The 26,205-nt window shown below is 55.9% G+C and overlaps 1 protein-coding gene across 1 annotated transcript; it reads right to left on the bottom strand.

Moving 5' to 3' along the window:
• Positions 1–209: 209 nt before the first annotated feature.
• On the bottom strand, positions 210–25,936 carry SULT2B1 (sulfotransferase family 2B member 1). Its single transcript, XM_016122336.2, has 7 exons — positions 25,795–25,936; positions 10,745–10,884; positions 7,846–8,054; positions 5,490–5,616; positions 4,874–4,968; positions 1,983–2,163; positions 210–391 (listed from the first exon to the last, which is right to left on the bottom strand). The coding sequence occupies exons 1-7, from the start codon at positions 25,863–25,865 to the stop codon at positions 210–212; spliced, it is 1,005 nt and encodes a 334-aa protein (XP_015977822.1). The 5' UTR covers positions 25,866–25,936.
• Positions 25,937–26,205: the final 269 nt, after the last annotated feature.

Here is a 26,205-nt window from a genome sequence, read left to right as displayed (position 1 = left end):
CCTTTGCCTGTGGGCGGGGCTTCTGAGTCAGCCACCGCGCCCACGGTGTGCGGGGTGGGGAGGAAGACCGCGCCCTCCCGAGGCCCTGGGCGCCGGGTCCCCTCGCGGCCCCCGCCCGCCCTCGCGCGCCCCCTGCTGCCCACCAGCCACACGCCACCTTCACAACGCATGGAGGAGCCCGGGCAGGAGCAATGCGTTTATTTTCGGGGTCACGGGTGGGGGGGTTCGGGAGCCTGGTCCGGGCTGGGGCTGGGGTCGGGGTCCGGACTGACATCCTCGGGGTCTTCATCCCAGGGGAAGGTCGGCAGCCCCCGCATCTGCTCGCGGTAGACGCGGTCGAAGGCTTCGCTCTGCGCCACCGTGAAGTGGTTCTTCCAGTCCCCGGAGACTCCTGGTGGGGAGGGAGGGCGCGAGGTGAGGGGCCACCGTCTCAGCACCCTTTCCCACCTCTGGGTCTTGGCCCAGGGGCCGTTCCCTGTGCCGGAGGCGCCGTGCTTCCCCAGCCCCATCTCCCTCCTGCAAAGGCTGACCAGTCACCTGGCCAGACCCCTGGGCACATTCCAGCCCCCTCCGTCCCTCAGCTGCCCGCTGCCCTGCTCGTCCTGCCGGCAGACCCCTCCCCTGCCTTCACTGTCCCCCTGACCTCCTGAATCTCTCTACCCAGAATATCTGCCTCCCCATGTAGCATTTGTGCACACCTTTAAGACCCCCCCCCCGCCCTGTGAAAGTGTCACCTCCTCTGTGACCCATCCCTAACCTCGAGGACTGAACAGGGCCCCCTCCCTCTGGGGCTCCCGCAGCGCCCCACACGACTTCGGTTATTGCTATGGCATTGGGAATGGCCTTCCTCTGTGCCAGGCATGTGCTGGAGGTTTGGACAGAACCTCTTGGATTAAACCCACAGCGACTTAGCTGGCAAGGGGTGGGAACCCTGCTAGTCCCCCGTGCCCCCCGCGTGGGGTCCCCTAAGTATGAGGCTGCTTATCTCATCCCGGAGGTCCACCCTTATCTGGCACCCTGGGGCCAATGGCACTTGGATCACCATATTTTGAATTTTAGCAAGTGCACGTGCCACTTACGACATGACACCCCTGGGGAGGTCAGGGGGTCTCCCCGTGGTAGGCCAAATAACGACCCCTCCCCCAAGATGTCCACATCCTAATCCTTGGAACCTATGAATGGCTGACCTTTCGTGGCAAAAGGGACTTTGCAGATACAATTAGATAAAAGATCCTGAGATGGGAGTGTGGGGGGATGATCCTGGATCACCCAAATGGACCCCATTTAATCACAGGGGTCCTTATAAGAGGAGGCAGGAGGGTGGGAGTCAGGGACGGCACTGTACTGCCGGCTTTGAAGAGGGAGGAAGGGGTGGGAAGCCAACGCCAGAGAATTCAGGTGCGTCTGGAACCCGAAAAGGCCAGGGATGCGTCTGCCCGGGGATCCTGGACACGGTCCCTCTGGCTTGTGGTCCCTGCGGCTCATGGTCCCTCCGGCATGAGACAGATTTTGGATTCTGACCTCCAGAATTATGAGAGAGTCCTCGTGTGCTGTTTGAAGGTACTCAGTTGCCGGTATTTTGTCACAGCAGCAACAGGGGACTCATACACTCCTACCCTCACCCCGAGATCAACACTGGAGTGTTTCTGGGTGAACGTCAAGGTCAAGAAGCATTCACAGAGACCCCAAGCGGCCGCCTAGCAATTCAGAGCAGCCATGGCTGTGCACGCAGGCGTCCTGTTCCGGTTTGGAGCTATCTGGGGGGGGGGGGGGCCTGGGGTGCAGGCCTGGCTGAAGCACCTGCTGCGTCCAGACCCGGTGCTGAGCCCTGCGGGTAGAGTCAGCCACGGACCCACAGTGACCCTGTGATGGCAGCTCTGTTCAGAGCTGGGCAAACTGAGGCCCAGAGAGGTTAAGTACCTCGCCCACCGCACAGCTAGGCAGCGGCAGAGGGGGCTCCCGGAACCCCAGAACCCCTGTACCTTTCCGGAGGAAGGCGCCACGGCGCTGGTCCAGCAGGCTGGGTGGCAGCAGCGTGAAGTTGGACATGGTGTTGGCCTTCATGGCCCCGAAGGCCGAGTGTGCCACGACGGAGCTCAGCGCCTCCTCGCCCAGCTGCCTGCCCAGGAACTGACAGACCCGCTGCACGGAGCCGCGGAGGTCCTGCGGGCAGGGGGCGGGGCTTAGGAAGCCAGGCAGAGGGAGCGGGAGGCGGAGCCAAGGGCCCCAACCCAGGCTTGTCTGGGTGATTCTGCCACTTTGCCTCAGTTTCCCCACCTCCACCCGAGGGACTGGACTATGGCCTCAAGGGCGTTTTGCAGTATTGGGTCTTGGAGGGTTCTGTGGGTAGGTAGGAAGGGGCAGGGCTGGGTCAGAGGTCACAGCAGGGGGCAGAGGTCAGTCCAGCACCTCATGCACAGTCACTGCCTTCAGGGGCATGAGCCAGTCTGTGCCCCAAACCTGTCCCTGAGGTCCTCACCCCAGCATGGCCCCATCACTCACCCCGTCTCCCGGCCAGACCCCTGCCCGCCTCATCCCTCCTCCATCTCTTCCCCTTACACCCTGTCCGCCACCAGCCCTCTGTCCTTGACTCTCCACTATGTCCCTTCCTCTGTGGCCCCATAGCCCCAGCACTGGTCAGGCCTCATTCTCTCCTTATGGACCCTTGTTCCAACCCCTTCCCTGGCCTCCCGGCCTCCTGTCCCCCACGCCTAGAGCCGAGCCTGCTCCCAGCCTCTGGGAGGCTCCCCAGTGCCCCGGGACACGAACCCTAGTCCCCGGACGACAGGTGTGGCAGCCTGTTCCCGCTGCTCCCTACACTGTCCCTCCAGACTCACTGTCCATCCCCTGCACCTTCCTCCTTGCAGGCCTTGGCACAGGGCTGCCCAGGGAAGCCCTGCACCGTCCTGTGCCCCCTGTCAAACTCCCCCATCAGAAACTGCACAAGTATTTCCTCCCTCACGACAGTGACAGTTCCACCACTGTGGACTGAGCGCCTACTGTGCGCTCAGCTCTGGTCCAAACCCCTCGTGTCTATCTGTGCCAATGCTGGCTGACAGCTTTGCACAGAGGTATCAGCACCCCAATCGGTAAACAGAAGCCCAGAGAGGGGAAGACGCCTGTCCAGGGTCACACAGCTGGGGAGGAGCTCAGCTTTGGGTCCCGGAAGCCCACAGTCCCCGCCTCTATCTTGCTGCCTTCTCTGATGGGAGCCCAGGACAGTCAGACTTCCGGTCAGCTCCGCCAACCCCACGGCCCCAATTTTCCAGGTCATTCCTGGTTTCATAACCATCCATCCTTCTCTCATCTTGAACCACCGACGTGTCCCAGAAATTGTCACGTGTCGGCAGTTTCTCACACCCAAGGGCAGCCCAGAACCTCTGCCAGGCGGCATGGCCCAGTTTCTGGTTGGAGCATAAAGCTGGACGGAAAAGGAGGAGGAGGGGCAATGCCAAGTCTCAACACGATCTTTTCTGGATCTTTCCATCAAAAGATGAAAAGAAAAACACACACACAACCCATGGAGTCCACGGTGAAGAGCTGTGTGCCCCAGACAAATTATCAACTCTCTCTAGGGGATGGACCTCCAATTTCCTTCTCTTAAAATGGGTAGAATAGCAGCATTGGGGTGAACCATTTAAAATTACCCAGTGTCGGCAGGTTCATGGGGTTCGACCTCACACGTAGCTCCTCGGTCCGTGCTTCATACACGGCAGCGGCCATTATTGTTATTGCTCGTCAGACAGGAACAAGCCCTGGCTGGGGTCGGCCACTCTTTCCTGATGCACGGCGCTAACGCCTCGGTGTCTGACCTCGTCAGGGGTCACAGTATGCCAGGGCCACGGGCTGGTGTTTTCCACCCATTTTATGGATCAGAGCTCCGAGGCCCCAAGGGTTTTTAAGAGGATTTTAATGGCTGCGTTGGACACCAGAATCCAGGCTCTTTTCACTAGGAAAAGCGCCGATGGAGAGGAGCATACGAAAAATGCACGAAGTGGGAATGCGTGGGTGGCCGTTGGTGAAGGGACACATATTGGGAGGCTCCTGGGACCCTGGACTCCTGGGACAGATCCTAGAAAGGTGGGCACAGTCACTGTGGATTGCTCCAGCTACAAGCCCAGCATCTTCCTCATAGCCAGGCAAAGTCGTAGACATTCTGCATGGCCTCTTCTTCCAGGAAGGCCTTCTTGATTGCCCCAGCCAGCCAGCATCTCTCTCCTGGATGCCTGACCCGTCATGGGGGTCCAGAGGGGATCCAGGTCTAACTCCAGGTTCCTCCCTCTGCCCTTCAGGCCACGACCATCGTTGACGCTCACTTCCCATGTGCCACTGTTTCACGTGACCTCATCAAGCCTATTACCTTCCCCTGCTCGGGGCCCACCTGTGGCTGCCACCTTCTCAGAGAAAAGCCCAAGTCCTCGCTGTTGGGTCTCATTTCCCTCCCTCACCCCCACTCACCGAGCTGCGGCCACGAAGCCTCTTTCCAATCCCTGGACGACAGTTCACCCCAGGGCCTTTGCACTGGCTGGTCCCTCTGCCTGGGCACTGTCCCCAGACACCACTGTGTCTCCTGCTTCCCCTGCGGCCTTTCCCCAAGGGTCACCTTCCCCTGGAGGCCTCCCCTGACCGCCCTACTTAAAAACTGCTCCTGAGGACACATTCTCCCCTCTCCTCTCCCGCCTGGCTGTCCTCCTTAGCGGCCACCTATTTAATTTGTCCAGGGTCCATCTCCCACTCACGGGCTCGGGGACCCTGTTCCGTTCACTGCCATAGCCCCAGTACCTGGCGTGTCCCAGGCCTTACTGGAAGGGCAGTGGGAGGTCTAAGGAGGGGAGGAGTGGGGGTGCTGAGCTGCTGGGGGCAGGGGGCTCACCTCCTGCAACTCTTCATAGGTGATAAACAGGAAGTTCTCTTTGCCCTGCATCCGAATCCAGCCTTTAATGTGGTCGAACCAGGAGCCGAACTGCACTGCGGGCGGGGCGGAGGGGTGGAGGGGTGAGGGCCAGGCGCAGGGCCCCCTGCTGGGGCCCAGAGGAGTCTCACCGGCCTGCTCAGCCCCAGGCCCAGCCTCTCTGAGCCAGAGGCCTGCCCACCCCCAGCCCCTTGCATCCAGTGCCTCCTTGCCCTCTGTCTCCTTGACTCTCTGTCTCCGTCCCTTTCTCCATTTATTTCTTCGTCTTTTTCTTTTTCTCTGTCTCTCTGTTATCTATGTGTCTGCCTGTCTCTCTCTGTGTCTCTGGTTCACTCTGTGTGTCTCAGTCTCTCTCCCCATTCCCGTATCTCCCATTGTCTTTCGATTTCTCTCTCAGCCTCTTTGATTTCTCTCTCGCTCCCTCTGTCTCTCTCACTGTTCCTCTTGGTCCCCTCTCTGTCTCCACGGCTCTCCTGTTATCTTTGCCTCTCTCTCTCTCCTTCTCATCCTTCCTCCATCTCTCTTCTGTCTGGATCCACCAGGGCTGCCCCGGGCCCCACTTTGCCGCTGTTCTCACCTTCGCCTTTGAGGAAGTTCTGCAGGAACTGGTCAGGTGTGCCGGGGTCCTTCAACTGCCCGGCGATCTTGGAGTAATGATACAGGGACACTGCCACATCCCTGGGGTTCCGGCCCATGTAGATCACCTGTGCGTGTCAGTGGAGGGGAGGGGAGAAGACATCGGACACGGCCGGGGACCCTGGCCCCTGAGGCTGCATGCGTCGAGCCCCATCTTCTGGCCCCCCAACAGGAAGGACTTGGGTAGACTTCTCAGAGGCTCCCCTGCTAACGGTAGCTCAGAGCATCTCACCTCATCCCAGAGGACAGGGAGGAGAGAGGGGGCATTCCTGGATTGGGTGGAGGGACAGTTCGGGTCAGGGAATAGAGAGGGGAGGAGGAAGGCGTGGGGGTCAAGACGCAGGGAATCGGGGCGAGAGGCGTTGACCAAAACAGAAGAGAAGCCGCCCCTCCTTCCTGTTCCCAGAGCCGAGGGTGCAGCCAGCTTCATCCCTTCCCTCCTGGACCCTCACTCTAGCCTCTTCTCTGGCCTCCCAACCTCCACACATAACTGACCCTGCTCGCCTTAGCTCTCTAGCAGCTTAGGATAGAGTCCTAGCCCTGGGCCTGGCGTTCAAGGCCCCACGTACCTGGCTCCGATATATTTAACAGGTTTCTTCCGCAACCAACCCCTTTCCAGCCCCCTCAGATATGTCCTTCCTTGGCAACCGTCTCCTTCCCCAAGACCGAGGTCAGCCACGTGGCAGTCAGCCATGTCTACATGGCTAACCTCCAATGAAAACCCTGGACACCAAGGCTTGGGCGAGCGTCCCTGATGGGTGAAACTCCATGCTTGTCGTCACACACCGTTGCTGGGAGGATTAAACACTGTCCATGTGACCCCACTGGGGGAGACCGTGGAAGCTGGGGCCTGGTCTCTCCCTGACCCCCGCCTCGCCTCTTCCTTTCGCTGATTTTAATCCGTATCTATTCAGTGTAATAAACTGTAACCGTGAGTCTAATGGCTTTGCCGAGTTCTGAGGCCTTCTAGTGAACCATGGAGCCTGAGAGGAGTCCTGGGGACTTCTGGGTTGAGGTCCCCATCTTGTCTTTATCTACGGTCACTTCCTTGGTGACCCCACCAGCCTCTTGGATTTAATGACTATCTATCTATGTATCTACCTATCATCTATCTATCCATCTATCTATCATCTATCTTTCCATCCATCCAGCCATCCACCCAGCTATAATTTATCTGTCTATCGTCTATCTATATCTATCATCTATCTATCTATCTATCTATCTATCATCCAGCAACTATGCATCCAGCAACAAATTGCAAATATATGTGCTCAGCCCAGATCTCTCCTGTCAAATCCAGATTTGTCTCTCTCACTGCCCACCAGCACCTGGATGTCGGTGGGCCACAGCAGAGCGCCCCATATCCCCCGCAAACCTCTCCTCCCTGTCCTCCCCATCTCAGTTGATGACAGGCCCATCCTCCCACTTCCTAAACGCCCTGGAGACACCCTTGACTCATCAGTTTCTCTCACACCCACGTACAATCTGTCAACAAATCCTCCTGATTCCACCTTCAAAAGACACTCCAAAGCGGCCGTTTTCCTTCTTCTCACGGCCACCACCCTGGTGGCCTCCGTCCCCACCTCCCACCGGGGCTCCCTCTCATGGTCGCCTCCTGCCGGCTTCTGCCCGCGCCGCGCCGCGCCGTTCCCCACCTCGCCACCAGAGGGCGCCAGTGAAACCCTCAAATCGGCTCCGATCTCTCCCCTGCCCAGGGCCCGCCGCTGACCTCGTCTTGCTCAGGGGACACGCCAAGTCTCCGCAACAGCCAACACGGCTCTGCACATTTTGGCCCCTGTTACCTCCCTGACCTCGTCCCCACGCCTCTCCGCTGTCACTTGGCTCCGGCCACCCCGGGATATCACACCCACCCGAAAGCCTTTGCACCTGCTCTACCGGGTGTCTGGAATGTTCTTCCCCCAGACACCACCCCCCTTCTCCCACACACACACACCTCTTCCCTCGCCTCCCACCCAGGTCTTTCCTCAAATGGGACGTTCTCACTGTGGCTTCCCTTGACCACCTTATTCATGATTGCAACCCCCAGCCCTAACTCTAACCACGCCCCTTCCTTTGGGATGTGAATTTATCACCTTGGATGTATTGAATTCCTTCCTTATTTATTCCATGCACTCTCTGCCTGTACCCCCTTTAGAATGTGGGCTCGCGTTGTGTTTATTTACCGCCGTTCTAGATCGGGGCCAGAGCTCTGACAGGTGCTTAATAAATATGCTCCAAGTTCATCAGTTAGTTACGTGCTCCCTGCCCCCCCTCCCCAGCCCGCGCTCCTGCCGTACCTTGGCCTTGGAGTTGAAAAAGGCCTTCGTGAAGAGCTGGATGGGGAGGTGGGAACTCATGAGGCGGGGGCTGGACTGGTCTGAGAGACTGAAGGCACCCATGATGGTCTCACACCAGGGTGCCCGCTTCCAAATGGGCACGGAGTGAATCCAGGAGGGATCCCCGTCCTTCAGAATTAAGCTAAGGATCTCGATCATCCAGTTGGTGCCTGGCGGGAGAAATGAGACAAATGAATCGGAGGTGGGCGAGGGCGAACGGGGCATAGCATCGGACTTATTTATTTATTTATTATTAGTTAATTTTTTTTTTAAGCATCGGATTTAGAAATGGCTGCGTTTACTGCACAATTGGCTAGGTATTTTATTGCACGGGTTCTTCACGACGGGCGGGAGAGGTGGGGTTGGCTTTATTTTTCAGCGCAGGAAACTGAGGCCCAGAGAAACAAGGTCGCTGGCCCAGGCGACAGAGCTGGGAAGTGGAGAGTGGCAGACACTGGCTAGCTGTCCACCCAACCCCATTTCTCTTTCCTACCTGGAATAGGACGGGGCCACATTCTTCCAGCTTCCCCTGCAGCCCTGCAGGACCACGTGACTGAGGTCTGGCTGGGGAAGTACAGGTGGCAGCGATATGCAGCCCTTTCCAGGCCTGGCCCATAAATGCTCCCCATGTGACCCCCACTCTGTCTCTCTCCTGTCTGCTGGTTAGATGCAGAGACGTCAGTGGAAACTGGGGCTCCCGGGGCTGCCTGAGACCGCCGGATTCACTCCACTTCCCTCCACCCATCCCGCACTGTTTGGAGTTTATAGGACGAGAAATAAACTCTTGGGTCCAGCTTCTGAGCTGCTGGGGCTTATGCGGTTGTACATATGGGGAAACTGGCACTAGGTCCAGGCGTCTGGACTTAAAATCTCAGCTCTTTTCGCTGCCCTGATTTTGCGGGGAGCCACAAACAACATGTAGAAGTGAGGGACCTCATTGATGACCTGGTTCCAGCAGACTACCGGCAAGTCGGCCGAGAAATAATATATTCATGTTAGTGACCTGCTGATATTAGTATCGTGTTGCCTTGGGTGACAGCAGCCAGCCTGTGCCCGTTCTCAGTGCATTGTGTCTGGGCTCCAGAGCCACACTTGGTTGCCCTGTTCTGTGATGATGGAGCTTGGACCCTGCCAACACGGTTTTTTTTTTGTTTTTTGTTTTTTTGTTTTGTTTTGTTTTTTTTGCCAGCTAGCTCAATGCCAAACTCTGTCAGTAGAGGGCGCTGCAGGAGCCCCGCCGGAGGACGGTGTTTCTGCTCCCGGTTTTGATCCGCTGCTCTCCACGCCCCCCCCTTTTGATGGACAGCGGCCCCAGCGCTACGGACGCGAGTGACTCTGACTCCCCACCAGCTTCGCGGCAAATTCCCCTGGGCGCTCTGCCCAGGAGGGTGGCTGCTCCCCGTCTCAGCAATTCCTGTGTCCGTTGAGGGGTCTCTTTAACCCTTGGTAGTTGAACCCCTGCTTACTAATTCATAATTTTTTTCTTATAGGTGTGCGGTAAAAGATAGAGAACATAAAATTGACCGCTTTAACCTTTTTTAAGTGTCTAGTTTAGTGGCGTTAAGTTGTGCAACCGTCACCACCGCCCGTGCCCCAAGCTGTTTCAAACGCAGCCTGCTGCTCCCAGAACGGATTTCTGCAGCTTCGAAGGAGGGAAATTGGACTCTGTCCATCAAAACTGCAAATGCACGGACGATTTGACCATACCTAGGGGTTTAGTCTACATAATAGATAAACCCAGGTGCAAACTCGTAGGCGTGTAAACAATACACGTACCAAAGGAGTCACTGTGTCTGGAGTTTATATTGTGCACAAAAGCAAAGGATTGGAAACTAGTAGATGCTAATCCGATAAGGGGCTGGTTAAGACAAACCTTGAAAATACTATGCTGAGTGAAAGAAGCCGATCACAGAAGGCCACGTAGTGTAGGATTCCTTTCCAGGAAAGGCCCAGAACAGACAAATCCATAGAGACAGGAAGTAGATTAGTGGTTGCCAGGGGCTGGGAGACCCGGATATGGGGATCCGGAGGTGATGGCTAATGGGTGATGGCGGGATTTCTTGCTGGGCTGATGAAAATATCCTAAAATTGATAGTGGTGACGGTTGTACAGCTCTGTGAATGTACGACAGCCATAGAATTGTCCACTTTAAAATGGGTGAATTGTGTGTTATGTGAATTATATGTCAAAGCTCTTACCAAAAACAAAACACTCACACACACACACACACACACACACACACAAAACTCATAGAACTCCATGCTGAAAGGGTGAAAGTCATATTTTGAAAATTTTCAAAACTATTTTGGAAAAAAAAATAGTCAACCCCATCATTTTAAAGAATAAAAAGCCGAAGTCCGTTCCTTCTCTCACTAAAACTTCCCCAAGGGACTCTGAGTAAAGTCACCGCAGATCCTCCCAACCTCCCTTCCACAAATATTTACTGAATAATTATGACATGCCAGGCATTGTTTTAGGCTGGAAGGACACAGCAGTGAACAAGACAAACTGAAATATTTGCCCCGTTGGAGCTCACGGCCTAGCGGGGAAACCAGAGACTAAGTCAACACATAAATATAGTACAGCGGCCGGTAGTTGATTCATGAAGAAAAGTACGTGATTAGTTAAAGGGATAGAGAGGGACACTATTTTAGCCAAGGAGGTCAGGGACCTTGCCCTGGACACGTGAGAGCTGATCCGGGGCAGGACGGGGATCTTGAGGAAGGATGCTGGGGGGCGGGGGGTCAGGGGACTCTCCAGTGCAAAGGCCAGGGTCACCCCGGATCCGATTCCCAGCCTCTGTGCCACGTATGCGCCCCTCTCCCCAGCACCACGCGCCCTGGCCCCGCGCAGCGAGTACCTGACTTGGGGTAGGTGATGATGAAGATGTCGTCGTCCTCCACCTCGGCGTTCTCCGTGATACTGATGCTCTCGGGGGAGTAGATGCCGACTGGGAAGGGTATGCCTTTGTACCGGAAGTATTCTCCTGACAGCTTCTGGCTGTGGGACGAGGGGACACCATGAGGAGTTGGAGGAGGCGAGGACACAGGTCACCCGGAGTCGGGGTGGGAGGTCAGGGGCCTGCCCGGCTTCCAGCTTTACAGCTGAGGCCTCCAGGACACATGGTGGTGAAAAAGTGACAGAGGAATGTCAGGAGAGGAGGGCGGGCCGTCCGGCAAATAGGTGAAGGGCACCCCACTCGCCCGTGGGACCCTGGCAAGGAACGTTCTCTGCACCTCTTTTTTTTTTTCATCTGCAAAGTGAAGATGGTTTACTGCAACAATCCTCTGAGGTGACAACGATTATTATCCCCAATTTATGGACGAAGAAAGCAAGGCACAGAGAGGTGGTTGACTCGCCCAAAGCCACACGGCTGGCGGGACTTCGAGCACTTTACGTCTGCAAAGTGGGGCCAACCATGTTTCACACATTTACTCTTTACCCCCAACTCTCGAGGAAGACCCTAAATCACCACCCCGTTTTACTGATGAGGAAAATGAGGCCAAAGAAGTCAGAGTTGCTGCCCGCCCCTCCCCGGCCACAGAGTGGAGAGGCAGAGGCCACGTGCTAACCGGACATGGAGTCGCTGTGAAGCTCGAACCGTCTTAAGGTGCAAGGCCCTGGCTCAGGGTGCTTTCCAAATCCCCTGTCACGTGCTCACATAGCCAGACACGGAACACAATGATCTGAAGTGAGAGGTTTTAAGAGCAATCCTTTTAATCCACCGTCTCTCTCTGTCTCCCTCTCCCCTGGGGTCTCCTGTTTGTGGTGTGGGAGAGGGCTGGGTATCTGGGGGACCTGGCTAAGATAACATCGAATTGGGGACACATTTCATTGGGTGTTTGTGGGATATTGATAAAGTTCAAAGTCATGTCTGTGTCTGTTACAGCGAGCTAATGGGCTGCAGGACGTGGGTGTAATAACATGAAAACTTGGGGACAGAAGTCGGATCACAATATCACGCCTTCAAGGACTCCGGGCACCAAAAGTATGTGGTGGAAAAGGAGATTTAGGTTTGAAATGTGCGAACCCAGAAGCTGGTGTATTATTTTTCTGGAACGTTTCAAGCGTTTTGTCAGCTTTGAATGAAGCGAGTTGCTGTGATGTCTTTTCTCTTTCTAAATAAACATTTCCTCTACCTGGGGTTGTTGCCGCCTGCCTTGATTCTTTTTCTTAAGGAGAATCCCCTCAAAACGATATGAGCTTCAGGTCCCACAAAACCCAAAGCAGTCCAGGCTTAGCCGCCAGCGCTTCGCGACCTTCCGTGTGTGTCTGTGTAGTTCACCTGGGACAATACATTGAACTGGGAGGAAAAAATGTAGGTAGATTAGGTCGTCTGCGGATTTCATTTCAAGGTGTGAGAAGGATGTTCCCAACCTTGGTATATAGAGGGTTGGGCTCCGGCTGCACAGATGAAACTCAGAAACTTAACGTTGGATGGAGGATAAGGGATGCGAGAGCATCCAGATCCCAGGATTCCAACTATGGGACATTCAAACACATTTTTGACAGTAGGGATAGTGGGAGGGTTTAATGTGTCAATACCAGTAAAAATGATTGGCTGATGGTCCACATTTAATACGTCTGGGCTAAATTATTATTAATCCAGTGACAGAGGCAACACTGGACATTGAGCCCAGAGGAGGGGCCGCTTAGCACAGCATTTGGCACACAGTAGGTCCTCAGCGCACAGTAATTACATTATTGTTTGGTGATGTCATCGGGTACCCCAATGGCGGAGGGTGGGTGATGGTCTTAGTGATGTCACTGCTGTGGGAGCTGCGAGGTCATCAGTTAGTTACCAGGCAGATTAGCATAGCAGGTAAGTGCCTAGAACTTGGCTGTCTCTGTGCCTCGGGCAATAGTCGCCCCTCTCCGAGCCTCAGTTTCCTCTTCTGTCACTTGAGGATAACGGTAACATCTGCCTCAGGGTTTTACTCCTACCCGAGGATTAAAAGGATGAAATATGCAAAGCGCCTGGCTCCTGATACGTGCTCGGGAAACTAAAGCTGCCGTTGGTGTTGGCTTGATCTCCGTCTTTGATCTCAGGACAGTTCCTGGGGAAATGTTTCCTCCAGGTTTACAGGAGAGGAAAACGTTGACTAGGGAAAGACCCTGGGCCCCTCGGGAGTCCATGGATAGTCACTGGATGCGTAAGTGAGCACCCGTCATCTCCAGCTCAGGTCCCAGCTGCAACCCAGGCGGCCAGGGTGTGGTCCACAATGCTGGGACGTCACTGGCACTCAAGCCGCGTTTGGATGAATGAACGTGTGGATGCACGCGCGTGTGATGCACGAGTGTGTGATGCACAAGGGGGTTTACCAGGAGGGAGAGAAGGAATGTCAAGGAGCAGTGGTTATGCTCTCCGCCCGCCTCCAAGGCTCTCAGTCCCGGCATTTTACAGTTCCTCGTGGAGCCTTCAGAGCACCCAAAGCCTGGCCTCACCCCAGGCCAGCAGAGCCCAGACCACTGACCCCAGGAGCCCAGAACGGCCAGTCGCTCAACAAATAACCAAGCATTGATATTCACCAAGCGCAAGGCACGAATGTGGTGAGCTGGGGTCTCCCTCCATTTTACAATGCTACAGTGAGAAAATGGGGGTTCAGGGAGGCAGAGCGATCGGGCCAAGGCCACACGTAAGTACCAGGCAGAGGTGAGATCGGAACCTCAGCCCCATGGACAGTTTCCGTGCCGGCCCCTCCGTCCCCTGGGATCCTACACTCCAGCTCAGTTCTCCAAGGCCCTGAGCACTGTTCCCACTCCCAGGCCTTTGCAGCCTCTGCTCCTCCTGCTGGGACGCAGTCCCCTGCCAGCTCTGAGCTTGAGCACTGAGGCCGGGGAGGTCCCCGCCTGGGCCCCCGCCTGGCTGAGTGGCACGCACGCACGGGCGTGTCCTGAAACAGGTGCTGTGCGCCTTCTCTCCCTACCTCAAAAATCCAATCTGGCCCCAAGGGGACCTTTCCTCTCCCCAGGTCACAAGCCTGTTCTGTCTCCAGGCCACATCCGGGGCCCGGCCTGTGGCTGCCGCTCAAGGAACAGAGGAATGAGGATGACACTCCACCTGGGTCGGAGGCTGCCACAGGAGGAACCGGCCCACACAACAGGACCTGCCTGGACTCCTGGAAGGCGCCTGGCCTGCCCGCTCCGAGGGACCCCAGGACCCGAGACTCTCAGAATGGTCCAATGTGTGGACCCCTCTGTCTCCCGCCTCCCACAGTCCACCAGCCCTGCTCCTCCCATTCTGTCCCCACGTCCCTGATCCAGCTCAGGTCTCCTCCTCACCCCTGGGACCTCCACTGCCTGGCCGTAGCTCCTCGCCTGGAACTCAAGGCCCCTCCTCCCGCCTCCTCAGACCTCCAAGACCCCGTCTGAGTTTCCTTCGGCCCCAGGGGAAGGAAATTCTATGTCAAGGACATGTGTTATTGCAGACTCTTCCCAGAACCTTATGGGGTGGAGGCTGAGAGCACCGCTTTGTGACAGAAGAAATGCAGGCCCAGAGAGGTTAATGTATTTCCCCAAGATCACACAGCAGTCTTCAAAGGCGAGCTCGGCAAATTCCTGTCTGAGCTTCCACCCTTCCCTCTGCCACTGAGAGAGACACTGTGTCTGTCTCATTTAGTGTCTTATCCCCAGGGCCTGGCATGCGGCAGGTGTGCAGTAAAGACCTTCTGGGAGTGGGGGCTGTCACCCATCTGGAGGCAGCCCAGCCGACACAGGGGAGATTTGGACTTGAACCCAGGCTCTGCTACCAACTAGCTGTGTGACCTTGAATACACAGCTTAACCCCTCTGGGCTTCGGTTTGCTCGCCTGGAGACGGAGAATTGGAAGGAAGGTCTCCCTCAAAGGGACTGGGTCAGGATTGAAAGCTGCTGTCACCGTTGTCCCGGACTATCACGGTCGCCCCCTTGCTGACCTCTCTGCTTCCGTCCCTGCCGCCGACAGTCTGTCCTCCCCACACGGCTGCTGGGAGCATCAGGGTAGAGCCTGAGAGGACTTCTGTCCCTCATGTGCCCAAAAGCCTCCCGTCTCACTCAGTGAAAGTAGAGTCCTCGCCATGACCGCAGGGCCCAGCACCATCGGCCCCGGCCCCACGCTGCCTCCTCCACCCCCCCACTCAGCGCTGGCCACACTGGTCTCGCTGCTCTGCTCCGGGCCAGGCCCCGCCTCAGGGCCTTTGCACGGCCTGTCCTCTCCGTCTTCCATTCCGGCCTGTGACTGGGCCCCTCGCCTCCTGCGAGTCTTCGCTCCCACGTCACCGCTTGTCACCGAGACCTCCCATGAAGCTCCGTGTACAAGCGAACCTGCCCACCTCGCCCGCGTGCTTGCTTTCCCATGGTACTGGTCACCTTGGAGAAGCTCTGACTGTTCACACGTTAAATTGACTGTTTGCCTTGCTTCTCAGGTTGCATACAAACTCCATGATGTCAGAGGTTTGCGGGTGTTTTATTTTTTTGTCTGTTTTGATTGCCAGTGTATCCAAAACATTGGCATATACAGAGGGTCTATAAAAATTTGTTGAAAAAATAAAAATAACACTGAGAGCACTCCCTGGCACAGTCATCCCCATGACATCACATCCCTCCACGCGTTTACTTCCTCAAGAACCCCAGAAGGTGACTGCTATCGCCATTCTGTGTTACAAACAAGGACATCGAAGCACAGAGAGGGCAGAGTCACTTGGCTAATGTCACACAGTTGCAGAGGGCAGAGCTAGGGTTCGAACCCAGGCGATGTGGCCCTGGCGGTTTGTACCCCTAACCACCCAGGGCCGTGGCGCCCTCACACACACAGCTCTCATTCTGTGCGGGGGGCTGCAGGGGGGTGGGGCTGGGGGTGGTCAAGAAGACGCAGGTTTCACCCCAGGTGACTCACAAGACCTTTCTGAGTCTCCGGTCTCTACCTCTCTCCACCCCGTGGTCACATGAGTATTTAACTCCTAGGGGTATATTATTGTTACATTGTATTATATACACATTGTACATTATATGCCCTCAATGAAATACCATAACATAAGCAGAGGTTTTAAAAGTCTCGCCCAAGAGAGATGAAAATTTACATTCACACCCAACATCATACTCGCATGTTTATAGTCACACTATTTATAATCTCTCCAAACTAGGCACAATCCAAATGTCCTTCAGCAGGTGAATGGGTAAACAGTGGGACCTGCACACACGCGATCCTACTAGGCAGTGACAAGAAAGAGACCTGCGGCCACACAAAGCAGTCTCAAAGGCATTGCACTGAGCGAAAGAAGCAGATTCAGAAGGTTACAGTCTCTAATCCCCTCTATATGGCTGCGGTGGGCCGAAAAGCGACCCCAAAGAGGTCACGTCCCCAACCCCCAAATGTGGGGAGTATGCTCCACGGCAAGGTGAACGGGGGGTGGGGGGATGGGGGGTGTTCAGCAGCTGTGAGAAAGGATGTCGAGATGGGGGGCGGGGCCAGACGTAATCAAGCGGGAGGCAGCAGGGCTGGAATCAGGGAGAGAAAGAGCAGAAGAGTTCAGAGAACAGAGACGGGAGGGTGCCACGCGGTGGCTCAGGATGTGGCAGAAGGGGCCAAGGCGTGCAGGTGGCTCAGAAGCCGGAAAAGGCGCGGAGGGACACGGAATCCCTCCCAAGAGCCTCCGGGGGCGGAGGGAACCGGCCGCGTTGACACTCTTGATTTTAGGCCAGTGACATTGACCTCAGACTAATGACCTCCAGAAGTGCACGCGCACACATTAGTGTTGTTGTAAGCCGCTCCGTTTGCGGTCGTTGGCTGAAGCAGCCATAGGAAACTAATACAATGACATTTTCAAAAAGACATAACTGTACGGACAGAGAGTAGACCAGCGGCAGGGGTGGGGCGCGGGGAGGGGGCAGGTGGGGATGGGGGAGGACACGAGTACGAAGGGGTGACGGGACCGTCCTGTCCCCTGACTCTGGCGCTGCTTACACGAATCTGTACGGGTGTTAAAAATCATAGAACTATGCCCTCCCCCACACACAAAAATCGATTTTACTGCATGATTTTTAAAAAGAACCTCATCGTATAAATGCTTACTGCACATTAGCTATTATTATAATTAAACGCCCAGTGGGCCATTGTCCATCTTGGCTACGCGCGGACATGCGCAGAAGCAGGTTCCGCTTCGGTCATAGGCCTGACTTGGATTTGCTGCGTGACCTGAGGCCACCCTCAACCCCTCTCTGGTCTCATCTGAAGAATGAGCAGCGGCAGGGCGTGACGGAGGCCCCTTTTCCAGGGACCTCCGGGTCTGACGTCCGAAGAGAGCTCCCAGGAGCGTCTCACCTTTTTTTTGTTTGTTTGTTTTTGCCTGACATGGGGCAAATTCATTCATTCAGCCCACAGATATTTACTGAGCACCTACTATGTGCCAGGCGCTTGGGGAATACAACAGGGAGCGCTACTGACCCCCCAAAAAACCCTACTGAGACTTACTTTCGAATGAACAATAAAATTAACTCAAAATGTTTTAAATGCAGTAGTATATTGAACAGATGGTGATGGGGAAACCATGAAGCAGGTCGGGGAGAGCGAGAGTCTGGGAGGAGGGGCGTTGCAATTTCAAGAGGATGGAGGTGGGGGAGGGCCCCTGAGGAGGTGGCATTGCAGCAGCCCTGCAGGGGGCGAAGGAAGGGGTGGTGCGTGGGAGCGGGGGTGGGGGTCAAGAGCTCACAGGCCGTGAGTGTGCGGGCTGCTGGGGTTCCGGGGTCTGCGTGGGGCTCGACCCGCGTCCCCCTTCCTGTGGATGCCATCACGCCCATGATGACTTTGTCAGCAGCCCCAATGTCCTGCTGAGTCACCCCTGGCTCCTGGAGTCAACTTGCCTTTCTCTGGGGAGCGTTGCCAAGACTCCGGGAACCCGAGCTGGTTCAGCATGCCTCGTTTCTAGAACACACTGCGCTGCATCCAGCCGCCCTGCCTGACAGCAGAGCCCTCCCTCACCTCCTGAAATCCCACTGGAGGACCGTCTGGGCGAGCTCCCCTGGCTCCTCTGGGCCCCTTCGCTGGGAAAACGACTCCCGCCAGAGAGCAGAGAAAGAACCTGTCTGTTCTCTTAGCGGTGGGAGCCGGAGTAGAGCAACCTCTTCCAGATCATTCTGCAACATTTCGATCGCAGACCACCTCCACCAGAGCAGGAGACTCCCGTTGACGGATGCGTGATTGCCCTTCTCAGCATCCTGCTTGCCTCCTGCACAGCCCTTTTAATACTTAGTAACTATTTTCTTTGTCTATTAACTTTTTAAAATCCATCCAGTCTTCCACACTAGTAGGGGAGCAGAGAAGCAGAGGAGCAAAGGGAACAGAAATTCTCCCTCGTCTCTGTCCCACCTCCAAAGAACGGGCATCTGCCACGCAGGCAACACGCCAGTGGTTTTTTTTTTTTTTTTTTTTTTTGATGCACAAATGAACGTGACTCCCAGAAGTGTATGGAATAGAGAGGTGTTCTGGAGGAAAATGCCCAGTGAAATATACACCAGGATGTTAATTATCACATCATTTATAAGAGGTACTGGAACGATGGGCGGAATGGATCAATAGATCAGAACAAGGTAAATAAATCAGGGCCCCACAAATATTGGAACCCGGCCACGCAGAAGGAGCTGCTATGTCTCCACAGGGACTTGGGTAACACACATATTTCTCAACACTGGCACACTTCAGATCTGCACAGTCTATTGGACGTAAACATCGTCTATTAAAAGAAAAACCCACCAAAAAATATCAAAGTCTATTTACCAATAGGCAGCCTGGAACGCTTAGGGTGAGATGTTCTAATCATGTCTGCAACTTCCTTTGAAATGCATCACAAATAAGAAAGATTAATGGATGCACAGATATAATAAAATAATAAAACATAGTAAAATGTTAGTGGTGTTGACTGGATAATTCTTCCAACGATTTTACATGTTTTGAAATTTTCACAATAAAAGGTGAGCGGAGAGAAGAGGTGGCAATTATTTGGCCAGATGTCTGAGATGTCACAAACAGTGACAAGGCGAGGAGAGAGCCACATATGAAGTAATACCTGATTGACGTTTAAAAAATAAGTAAATATGAGATACACAGATACAGAGAAATTTTCTGGCAGGTAAGCGTGTTAAAAGTGGTTACTCTGGCTAGAAGGGAGGGGTGGGAACTAGAATTTCCCACTGTCAATCCTGAATCCCGAATTGTGAACACAGTGAGCGACAGTAACTCTGCATGCGTGCCCTCTGTCTGCTTGGCCGGCGGGACCGGAGCTGGCACGGGGGACTTGGGAACCACAGGCGAAGGATGGCAGAGCGTAACCAGGGGAGCCCACTGTGCAGCTGGGAAGCTGTGGAATTTGGGGGACTATGTCTGTGACCTCTGCTAAACTGCCTTAATTCTTGGACCCTATCTCTATACCTATTGATCATCTGGGACTATTAATAAATTTATATATATTTATATACATATGCATATACACACACACACATCGTAATCTGCGTTTGTTAATGAGTTAATGGTCCGCACCAAAGCTGCCATGCCAGCTCAGGGGATGCCGGCACCACCCGGCACCACCAGTGTGGTGTGTCATCCAACGGTGCTTGCAGGAGCACACGCACGCGTGCTCACAGCCGGGGGGCTCGGATGCCTCCTCCCCACCTTCCTCCTCTCCCTCCCTTCCTGCTAAACAGTTCTGATATCACACCTCCTGCCTTGCTCTGCGCCCTGCTTACTTTTCAGTTACTACGTCATGATAATGGTTGCAGGTCAGACCTCGACCATCTCATTCTTTTTAAAAACACCTGCAAGATGTCCCACTTCCGTCCTCTTAAAATTATTTTCCTTTTGAGGAAACACATTTAATCTTAAGTGGATGGTGACAAATGCTCAGGATGCCCTTGCCGTCCAAACCACGACCTGAATATGGAGCAGTCTGCCACCCCAGAGAGGTTCCCCGTGCCTTTTCTTGAGTGGTCCCCTCTCCGGTCCCAGAGGCCAGCGCCGTTCCGAGTTGTCTCATCATACATTGAATTGGCTGGTCTCGGGCATTCTCAAACCGTCATCTAGAATGTACTCTGGAATCCGGCTTCTTCTGCTCAGCGTAACATCCTTGACATTCATCCATTTGTGTGCATGTTAGACTTTGTTCTTTTTCATGGCTGAGTAGAATTCTACCGTCTGAGTGAATCACAGTGTGTTTAGCTGTTGGCCTGTTCGTGGCTGCTCCCTGGTTGGGCTAGTTTGCCTAAAGCCACCGGATGGGGGCCACTGTGTTTGAATTTTAGTAACTTTACAGTAGTTTCTAAGGTCTTACAGGGTAAAACTCTCTCTCCCCTTCCTACCCACCCCCGCCACTGACAATTCTTGCACATTTAAAAGCTAGACAGATTTTTAAATGATTAAAAAAAAAACACGGTTGAGATATATCACTTCGATGTGTTACTTTTATGGTGATAATAATAATAGACAAAAATCTAGCTAAAGAAATGAATCTCTCTCTTCAAATTCTCAGGGTGCTCTGTCCTGCGTCTCCAGCTGTGCCCCTTCGAAGCCCAGCCGACTCATTGTCCCCCTTGGGCCCTGCCTCCCCTGGGGCCCCACGCCAGCACGGCCAGTGCTGTTCTGTCCCCACCGCCAGGTTCTACCTGTTCCCGACACAGTCTCTGCTCCACCACACCGGGATCTCTGCTTGTGCCCTGCCTTTAGCCTGAAGGCGCTTCTAGAACTTTCTCTCTCTTTTCTCTCTGGGCTTCCTCTCTCTTTCTCTCTCTCCCTCCCAACAGACATGTAGGAAGCTCCTACTGTGTGCCTCTCTCCTGCCCTTGGGGCGCTGTGACCGGAGCCTTGTCATCCCCTAGAACTCTTGGTGATGACGGCCATTCTGAGCCACATGTGGCCTTTGAGCCCTTAAAATGTGACCAGTGCCATCAGGGACCTCGACTTTTCATTGTGTTTAATGATTACTGGTTTCAACAGAAACACCGGTGCTGAAGCCGATTATTGGAAAACCTTCGAGGCCGGTTTGGATTAACTCGGGCCTCGGCCACAAGGTCTGAATACAGACAGAGTCGCCTGATCGGAGGTCAGCCTCAGAGCTGGGAAAAACACACACAGTGTTTCGGAGGCTCGGGATGAGAAGCAGAGTGTAAAATAGATTGTTGATCATTTCGGCTGTCGATTGATTACAGGCTGAAATGATAGTATTTCAGAGATATTGGGTTAAGTAAAGTGTATACTTGAAATGAATTTCACCTGCGTCTTTTACTTTTTTGCGACTTGGCTACCAGTAACTGTTGATTTGAGGGCTCACGTGACACATCCATGGGTCAGTGTCGGTCTGGAGCGTGGACTGCAGACCCTCGATGCGTTGCGTATAGGGGGCTTAGCCTCCTGTGGAGGTTATGGCCACAGGGGTCCCTTTCTCTAGGGTGGCGTGTAAGAACAAGGTCTTTGGAGCAAACCTCAGATGTGCGGCTTCTCTCTGGACCTCAGTTTTCCCATCTGTGAACTGGGAATTACGTCATCAGCAGCCTCACGAGGGCGGGAAACCCTCGCGAAGCCCGTGGACTGGCCGGAGCCTGGCGCGCACTCAGAAAGGACCTAATTACCACCATCCTTCACCCTGGCCCCACCCTTCCCAATCAGACACCGGCTCTCCTGGCTCCAGAGGAGTCACAGGAGTCACGGGAATTAGGGGAGGAGGAGGAGGAAGGGAGAGACGTATGCGCCTGACTCGGCAGTGCCCAGCCGGCCCTGCCCCAGGCGTCGCCCACCGCACCCACTTCAAGGATGCGCGGCTACGCAGCTCCCAGGGCCTTGTCCCTGACCTCGGACATGGGTGCGACTCAGCAGGGCTGGCACTCAGGGCTGCCTGCTTGCATGCCGGGCACCTGGGCCTCCTCGCCTGCAGCAGCAGGGTCCTGGGGGTCCTGGCCCACGTCCCGGTCTGCAGCTCCCTGTCTCCCTCCCCCAGAGCCTCTCTTCATCAAACTGGGCAGCTTGGTTTTTCCCAGGTGGGGAGTGGCTGGTCCCACTTCCTGGATGGTACCCAGGACCAGCAGGCACACGGCCCCCCAGCCCACACACAGCCCTTCTCACACATTTTAAGATTCTTAGCCATCACAGGCAGTTCCCTCATCGCACCTCTGGCTTCAAACCTGTCACGTGATGCCCGACCGCTGACCTGTCCACAGGTGGGGACAGCGTGGGCACCACCGCCGTGGTCCTTGGCTCAGGCTCGGGTGCCCAGGACGCCTCTGAGAGCAAGTGGGAACAGAAACACACTTCCCTCCGCTCAGGTCCCTCTCAGGGGGTGGCGGGGCGAGGGACGGGGGGGCCGTGAGCATCTTTTTCTAATTCTCGGCCAAGGCGCCTTATTTACTTGGCGGCCCAGAATACTCTCTGCCTGCCCACATTCCACCCGGGCTGCGGGCTGTGAGGGCCAACAGTCTTATTATTTCTTTATTGCTTAAAATCTAAAATGCAGCTCTGTGGCCGGCAGGGCTGTAGCCATAAAATTATTCGAGTGGCTCGGGCCCTCCTCCAGGAAGGAGGGGCTGGTTGTAAAACCAGGTGCAGAGGACCTCAGCCACACAGGGGCCAAGATCAGAGGGGGCCTGCATGTGGCCTCCGAGATCAAAGGAGGGGAGCAGCAGCAACTGTGGATCCAGAGGCCGGTGTGGCTTCTCCCCTTGTCCCTCCGCAGAGGGGGCTGGGAACGGTGCAGCCCATGCACCAATATCCCGGAGTTCCCGGGAAACGCAGAGGCTGCCCAGTGAGCCTCCTGGGTCCAGCCCTTCCCTCATCTTGCTCATCCTCTAATTCCTTACGCACCTGCCCATCCCATTCAGGGCGGGTGTGAGAGAGTCAGGCTGCCCTGGTTGGAATCCCGGCTCCACCCCACTTGGCAGCTGTGTGACCTTGGGCAAGCCACCCAACCTCTCTGGGCCTCGGTGGCTAAGGTCATAAATGGGAGGATAATAGTTATCTCAAACGGTCGTCCTTGTGAGGATGGAATGAGGTCATACGAGCCAGGCACCGCACACCGAGCCGAGCACTAGAAATAGGGATGCCTGTCCCCTGGGCCCGCCTCCGTTTGTCTCCACCGCCTATAAACCCACTGCAACTCCATGTAACTCCTGCCTGTCTCTGCTTCTCACTCTTTCCTCTTAAAGTTTTTATTTTGGCCCCATTATCCCTTTTTAGTCCGCAGTATACATATAAGTGTAATTGATAACAAACCCCGGGAACTAGAACGTGCTGCACGGCGTGTCTCGCCGGGGTCTCTGGGCTCCTCCTGGCCCCCTGGGCCTCCGCCCTGCAACCACTTTTTCAGGGGGTAGTTTTGTCACATAGGCTTGTGTCCCCAAAACACTACATTGCTTAGCCCTTCTTGTTGGCGGAGGATGGGGCTTAAAAGATGAAACCATACTGCAGACGGTATCCAAGGATTGCCTTTCGCACTTGACATGAAGGGTCGCTCATGTCACTACTATAGAATAACGGTCCCCGTGGGAATTTTCCACGGCCCATTTGATCCCCTCGGATCCATTCGGCCTCTCGTTTCCCGCCAACAGCCGCTGTCCTTCCGTCTGTCCCTCCCACCCCCTCTCCCTACACTCCCTGCCCTCCCTCGTATGTCTCCTTATCACAACCAGCCTTTCACGAGCTCCGGCCCAAAGGCTGCCTCATCTCACCCCCGTTCATCCTTTGACGTCTTTCTCAGAGACGTCATAGGCCCCCTGAGCCAGGGATCAGTGTCTCTGTCTGTGAACAGGTCAGCGTTTGGGCATCACGGGACAGGTTTAAAGCCAGAGGCATGTACTGGTGGTGGCCGAGAATCTTAAAATGTGTGAGATGGAGTCTGCCACAGAGGAGAGAGGTCCCCAGGCGAAGGAAGGCTCTCCATCCTGCTGGAGGCAGCCAGGTGGAGCCCAGGCAGCGAGGATGGGGAATGTGGGAGCACGAGGCTGCCCAGAGAGGGAGCGGGGACCTCACTCAGCGGGACCCCGGCCCCTCTCTCCCCTTTCATTAAACGAGAGCTGTTCCGTTTCGGTTTCTATGCTGCAGTTTCTCTTGGGAGTTCTATTTCTCTTGGACAGAAGGTACCGGTGTCTTAAAAAGGTTTGGGAAACCGTCACCATGGGCCACGCAAGGGGCCTGAGCTGGGGACAGCCGGGGGTAGGTTTGGAGGTTAGAAAAGATTTCTCTGGGAATCCCGGCCAGGGGCCAGAATATGCAAAGGCACTGAGGCAGGGATGAGTGAGGCATGGCCGGGGAATTTAAAGGGTGGACGGAATGCAGGCGGGGGAGAAGAGCCGGGAGGCCAGAGTGCCAGGCCCTGGAGTCACCGTGGGAGGGGAGGGGCAGCCTGGAGGCCGGGAGGCTGGGGCAAGGCTCTAGGAGCAAAGAGGAGGCCTGAGCTGGAGCCATGGAAACGGAGAAAGTCCAATCTCAGGAGGGTGGGGCTGGGGAGTGACAGGCTGTGGGAGACAGGGGAAGGGACGGACGAGGACAAAGTCTGGGGGTCTGACCTGGCAACGGATGGGGCCACCCTGAGATGGCAAGCCAGGAGGAGGAGCAAGTCTGAGGGAGCCACTGAGTTCAGCAAGGATGGTGTGTGTCTGAGGGGCCTGGGAGGGGAACCCAGAAGGGCTTTTGGGGCCCAGAAGAGAGGCATCCTTCTGAATCCAGGGGATGCCAGAAGCTCATGGAGAAGAAAGTTCAAGGTCCTACAGGCACCACCCGGGGACCGCAGACATTCACGCCTAGCAGTGTCTTACAGGTGAGGGTTGTTCACCTCTGTTTCTCAGATGAGGAAACTGAGGCTGAAGCTTCCTAGAGGCGGGAAACCCAGGCCAGGAGCTGGAGAAACCGCGGAGCCAGGGGGCCCAGAGCAGAGAATACTGCAGCCCTTCTCCAGAAGAGCGGGGACCAGCCTGGGGGCCATGCTCAGACCGAGAGGCCTGGCTGGAGACACCGCAAAGCCGGTCTATGTCACAGCCATCGGAATGCAGCTGCTGCGGCATCTGAGGTCCGAGGTGCCCGGGAGGCCTGTCGGCCTGCGCCCCCCGATCCAGGCGAGGAAGGGCGAGAGAGGGCCAGAATCGGCCTCCGCCTCGCTGTGTGATCTAGAGAGGGCAGCCTGCCCTCTCTGAGTTCTGCTCACTCCCCCAAAGAACAGCCATGGGTGGGGGCATCGCCGGAGCTGCCAATGGGGGGCGGCATGGAGGAGGGGGAGAAGCCACAGACTCTGGGGCTCAGATTTGCTTCTGGCCATGCGACCAGCATCACTGTCTCTCCCAGCCTTGGTTTCCCCATGTGGAAAGCGAGTGTCTGACTCGTGCCCAGAATGAAAGAGTCACACGCAGGAGGTAGGGAGTCCTCTGTCCCTCCCTGCTGGCCCCCGGCCCCCCTGGGACACAGCTGGGGCTCTGGGGCTTAACTTCATCCCAAACCCTGCCCACCTCTGCTCCCCGACCCTCCTCCAGACAGACGGAACCAGCGGCATGTTCTGAGCCCCCGGGAGGCAAAGCCCCTCCACGGGGAGGGTTTCTGGGGTGTCTGGGAAGGAATAGCGTACAACAGGGCCCTGTGTTTCCCGAGCGGCTCATCCCCTCCAAGCTCTCTGCCCTCCCTCAGACCCGTGACGGGGAGACAGCAAGCTTGTCGGCCCCCTTGACAGACAGAGAAACTGAGGCCCCTAGAGGGACAGGGACACCCAAGCATCTCATTCCCTTCCAGGAGGGACACCCATGCCCCCGCTCCCTTCCAGGAGGGGCCTGCACCCAGGGGTGGACGAGCCAGCCCAGCCAGCCAGGCTCGAGGCTGCAGGAGGCCAGGGCTCGGCTTCGCAGGGGCCCCCGGCTCTTCCCTCAGGCCACCTGCTCCAGGGGGCCTCGCGGCTTGTGCCCAGGTTTGGGCCTCACCTGATTTCCGACAGGTTGTTCTCGTAGGCGCCCCACAAGGCCGGGGGCCGGGGCTCGGCGGGCCCGTCCATGGCAGCCGGGCGAGGGTGGGGAGGGGAGGACGTGCAGGGAGCAGGCGGCTCGGCTCGGGGACCAGGTATGTGCGGCGGTGTTGGCGTCTGCCACCCGGGGAGCCCGCCAGGTGCTTACCTCTGCGCCCAAGGGGAGGGGCTGCTCCCAGCCGGTTCTCCCAGCTGCTACCCACGCCTCCAGCGGGGAGAGGCCGAGAGGGAGCCACCCTTCTCCGAGGGTGGGGAGGAGGGGTGACGGGCACGTCCTGGGCATCTCGCGAGCCAAATGGTCAGAGCCCAGGGGTTTGGTGCCAATCCCGCACCAGAACCTTCTGAGCTCTGGGTCTGGCCATGTCCGTGC

This window comes from Rousettus aegyptiacus, unplaced genomic scaffold (genome assembly GCF_014176215.1).
Source record: "Rousettus aegyptiacus isolate mRouAeg1 unplaced genomic scaffold, mRouAeg1.p scaffold_m13_p_14, whole genome shotgun sequence".
Taxonomy (NCBI): domain Eukaryota; kingdom Metazoa; phylum Chordata; class Mammalia; order Chiroptera; family Pteropodidae; genus Rousettus; species Rousettus aegyptiacus.
This window is presented reverse-complemented; position numbering and strand designations above follow the sequence as displayed.

Excerpts from the sequence above, each read along its gene's own strand:
- SULT2B1 (XM_016122336.2), bottom strand. The coding sequence starts at position 25,865 with ATGGACGGGCCCGCCGAGCCCCGGCCCCCGGCCTTGTGGGGCGCCTAC. Across the intron at positions 8,055-10,744 it reads CATCACCTACCCCAAGTCAG|GCACCAACTGGATGATCGAG; the intron begins GTACTCGCTGCG and ends TTCTCCCGCCAG. Across the intron at positions 392-1,982 it reads TGGCGCCTTCCTCCGGAAAG|GAGTCTCCGGGGACTGGAAG; the intron begins GTACAGGGGTTC and ends CCTCCCCACCAG.